The sequence below is a fragment of the Eurypyga helias genome, unplaced genomic scaffold (genome assembly GCF_000690775.1).
Source record: "Eurypyga helias isolate BGI_N326 unplaced genomic scaffold, ASM69077v1 scaffold34656, whole genome shotgun sequence".
NCBI lineage: Eukaryota > Metazoa > Chordata > Aves > Eurypygiformes > Eurypygidae > Eurypyga > Eurypyga helias.
In genome coordinates this window covers 4339-8887 of record NW_010257849.1, presented here as the reverse complement: position 1 = coordinate 8887, position 4549 = coordinate 4339, and the positions used below count along the sequence as shown (strand labels likewise).

Below are 4549 nucleotides of genomic sequence, written 5' to 3'. Positions count from 1 at the left end.
CTGTGAGTAGGCGATCTCCCAGCTGGAATGTGCTCTGCCCTGTGGAGTTGCAGGTTCTGATCTGGTTACACTGCTGTTTAAAATGATAGATCCATCACTTCTGTGGACTTTCAGAGTCAGAACAACTTTTGAGGTGGTGGTTTCCTGTTTTCTTCTGTCTGCTTAACAGATTACATTAGTTCTAGGTAAAAAGTATATAGTACTGGTCCATCTTTGGTTTTGGTTTCTGAATTTCCTAACCTAACAGCCAACTTACTTTTACTGCTTGGTGGAGCAAAGTTGCTTTTTATCTGCAGTCCTTAAAAGATGAATACTCAAACTGCAGTTTTCTATTTCCTTACAGTAGAGCCCAATATTTGCCTACGCTGATGCAGACACAGCCGAATCTGCCACCTGCTTCTCCAGTCTGCCTAGCTTGCTCAATTAGCTTTCTGATTCATTGTTGTGGAGACATGTTTAAAAATAGTATTTTGTGCAAATTAGTTACTTTTAAATAAGCTTTGTATTCCTAATTATGTTTACATCAATTTTCTAGAACTATGCCAAGAAAAAGAAAGCTTTTGGCTCAATTAAGTGCTCTCCAAAGCAATCCCAGCTTCCCTCCTTTTGATGCCTTGGAGAACCTCAACGCTACGCCTGATGGGAATTCTTCTCCAAAAAGCAGCAAATATTTTGCAATAGAGAAAAAAAGTGCTTCCCAGCTAGAAGCAGATTTTTTCAACCAGCCCTGTATTAGTCTGGCCAGGTCCTTTCTGGGACAGGTAAGACACGAACACTGAGGTTACTGTGCTGGAGCACGTGCGAGCTCATAACCTTGTGTAAAAGGATGACGCTTTTTTTTGTGCCATTTGACTCCAGGGCTTTGCTATTTTAGGAATACTGCTCTCATTCCTTCTCTTGTTAAGTTCAGTGGAATTTAAAGACTAGTAGCCAACTCTGTTTTGGATGAAGTCAGAGGAGGAATTTTTCAGGTTTAGTTTACTGTCACATTTCAGAATTAGTTTTTGTGGAGTTTTTTTCCTTTTTTTCTGCTTTACTGAAATGTACTTTGTGGTTTGAAAGTTGTTTCAAGCTCGTTATTTTCCTTTCAGGTATTCCTTCCTTTGTTTTTTGGCTCTTTGTTAGCCCAACAGAAAGTCATGCTCCCCAGTGAGCAGCATCTCCTTCTCTGCCTCTCTTGTGATGCGGATAGCATGGCAGCCCTTGGCCTTTCTTGACCAGTGTCGTAGTGTACTCAAATATTTCACTGTACTGTACTGCTTGGTACTTCCCTTATGCTGCCCTGTATGCTTTGGAAGTTGGATCTCACACTGCCTGCGTGTATCTTGCTGTTCGGAGTAACTCGGTGCTGTCGGTGCACAGGGCAAGTTCTCTATCCATCACCTTCCTGAGGTTATTAACACAAATGCGCGAGGCAGCACAGGCCCTGGTGTGGGGGCATTTAGGACTCTGCAGTCCCACACTTAAACCATCTTCACTCTGGAAACTGCTATTCCTTCTTTTTGAGTTTTCAAGCCGTTCCTTGTTCAGGAAAGGACCTCCTCCCTCATCCCCATGCAGAAACTTTGAGGAGTCTTTGGACCTTGCTGAAAGCCTTTCGAAATCAGAGTGGGGGGGATTAAACGTGTCTCTTCTGCTTAGTGAGCCCTTCAAAATAACTCTCCCGCTATTTCCATGGGAGGGAGTTCCTCCAGTGTTTTCCCTATGAAAAATTCCAGTCTGGCACCTCCTAAACACAACTGCAAAATTTGTTTTTAGTTTCACTCTTGTGGTTCTTATCTTTCCTGAGCCTTTTTTATACCTTTTGTTGTCCATAGGGTGAACAGGCTCCGCGTTCTCATTGGTTTAGATAACTTCAGGAATTTGTTCCACAAACTGTTGGCTTTGGCCTGTCTTGCTGTGTCTAGCTTTTTTTGTTTTCTAAGGATATTGTCTTGCTTGTAATTGACGCCTTTGCTCTGCTTTTTAACCTCGCTGGGTTTTTTTTGGTCTGTCTTAACCTTTTTCTGATAAGTCATGTGTTTGCTATCTTTATGGACATCCTGCTGGAGGCTTGCCGTTCCAGCTTTAACCTTTGGCTGCCTCTTTTAAGTTCTTCCTAACAAGCTTCCTCGCTTTATGCAGTTTCCACTCTGCTGGGAAGCACAACCCTGACGGATTATTTTTGGACCTTAATGCTTGTGGAAGGACCCTGAACTCACTTCGCTGTGGTCATGATACAACGTTGCTTGTCTGGGATAAGTCTCGGGAGGAGCCTTTCCATTTTGCTCTGCACATGTTGGAGAGTTTAGCCTTTTGTTGTGGGAACCCTGGTTACTCATCCTGCAAAGCGTTCGGCAGTGTCGAAAAACACCAGCCTGCGTCCCGGCCCACTGGGGTGTTCACTGGCTGTGTGAGGATACCTGAAGTCTCCCAGTACTGCTGCGTTTCTTGTCCGAGTGACTCCAACACCCGCAGGCATTCGCTTACCCCGGGCAGATGATATCTTAGTCCTAATTCTGTACTTTTCCTATTGAGGCCTAGAATTACAAGCCAGGCCATTTCTGTGTTTACATTGCTTTTAAAGTATAACCCCTAGTCTCCCATGAGTCTGTTCTCTTTTTCTTACAACTATAAGGAGTGGTAATTTAGTGTTTAGTTCGTTATCTTCGCCGTACCAAATTTTGCAGGTGCCTGGTGCATGAATACTGCTTACCTTAAATGTGATACTTCAGTTCTTAGAAACAAATACCCCAGAACCTACACACAGGAAGTGGCCTCTTGCAACAAACTGTCGTGACACCAAAATAGTCCTTGACGAGAAACAAAAAACTGCTGCGGAGTAGTTGGCGGGGAGGTGTTGCGAATGATCGCCGTTTTGAGTGGCGCCTCTTCGCTGTGTCTGGATGCGGGGAGATGCCCGCGCGCTTTTAAAATCGTCGCTGAACCATTGCATTTCATCATTTTGAGAGAGAAACAACTGTACTGAGTCTTTCTTAAACACACATTGCCCACAGTAAGAATTGTAGGAATCAGGTCAAACCACAGAAAACTTCGTATGAAACGTAGTGATTGTTTTATTTTTAAAGATCATCTTTTCACTGTCACGTTATTTTTCCCCGCATCTGCCTTGTTTTATTTACGGAGGTACCAGCAGCAGGGAACACGCTGCAATAACACAAATAACAATTGTTGTCTGCCTGGAGCCAATTCCCAGCTCTCCTGTACCGGCCCCCTCTGTGGTGCAGAAAATACAGAAATAGCACTCGCTCTGGTCACGGTTATCTCTGTGCTGGGGGACTAGGGCTTGTTTGAAACATCTCTGTGGAGAGAGACTGCCTAACCTAGTCATTTAGTTGTGCCACTGTTGTGTGATCTAAAGCAGGTACATTCGTGATGCTTCAGGGTTGATGCTGCTGGAAGATTTTGCCTTAAAACTGCCAGATGGGGGTGGAGAATACAGCAAATAACCACAAAAGCAGCTCTGTGGGCTTTGTTCTATGTAGGATGGTAAATTGGTTGTGATACCACCGCATCCAGATGCTCCGGGCAGCCAGTGGGGTGAATGACAGGTGGGAAGTTCTTGTACGGGGCTGAAAAGCTCAGGCTGGCTGACAGACTGGGCTGCTGGATGGAGAGGGGAGAGCACGTGGTGCCATCAGGGCCTTTTTCCCGACTTCTCCGTTTCCACCGCTCTTGCGCTCCGTGGTTTTATACGGAGGGCGGCTCACTGATGCACTCTGACCTCTCTTTCAGATTTTAGTTCGCAAGCTTCCTGATGGCAGAGAACTCTGGGGTAGGATTGTTGAAACCGAAGCTTATCTGGGCGGGGAAGATGAAGCTTCCCACTCGAAAGGCGGGAAGCAGACTCAGCGAAACGCGGCAATGTTCATGAAACCAGGAACTCTGTACGTGTATCAGATCTACGGGATTTATTTCTGCGTGAATGTTTCCAGCCAAGGTAAGTTGAGGCTGATGGAGTGTTAGTGCCTGCAGCGTGGGGCTGCTATTCCAGGCTACGCTTGTCGTCTTGCAGCCGCTCGGGAGCTCCCTGCGAGCGCTGGGAGATCGGTCGCTTGCTCTCAGGGCCTCCCCTTGGGACCTGGGTTTTGCCGCTGTGGAGACCGTGTGACTGCGGACAGACGGCACGCTGCCAGCAGGGCCCAGCTCCAGCCGCGTGGTAACCAGGCGGGGGGGTTTGGTCCCAGCTGTGAGCCCTCTGAGCCGTTCAGGCGCGGAAATGAGGACTGAGGAGGAGGAGAATCTTGATAGGATGGAGCTTTCACTTTTGGTGACCTGGGCTGCTGCCTTATTTATGGGATTCAGTGAACTTTGTGCCTGGAAAGTGGTGATGTAGAAGTAAATTGCAGTCTAATCACAGCCTAAATCTTGGTGTCTGTTGTCACAACAAGAAACTCTTCTGTCTCCTTCCTTTATCTTCAGAAGCTGTAAATGTTGGGGAAAACGGGAAAGGTCTGAGATGTCCTAAGCTCCAGCAAAGAGACCCTGTAGGAGCATTTTAGCTGCTTTGCTGTATCTTAAAACAAAAACCCCCAAATCAAAACACCCA

The 4549-nt window shown here is 46.2% G+C and overlaps 1 protein-coding gene across 1 annotated transcript; it reads left to right on the top strand.

Moving 5' to 3' along the window:
- Positions 1-539: 539 nt before the first annotated feature.
- LOC104503013 (DNA-3-methyladenine glycosylase-like) lies at positions 540-3940 on the top strand (the record flags this gene model as incomplete). The annotated part of the gene is made up of 2 exons (XM_010154182.1): positions 540-761; positions 3736-3940. Coding segments are annotated over exons 1-2 (427 nt in total), but the record flags the coding sequence as incomplete, so codon positions are not given.
- Positions 3941-4549: the final 609 nt, after the last annotated feature.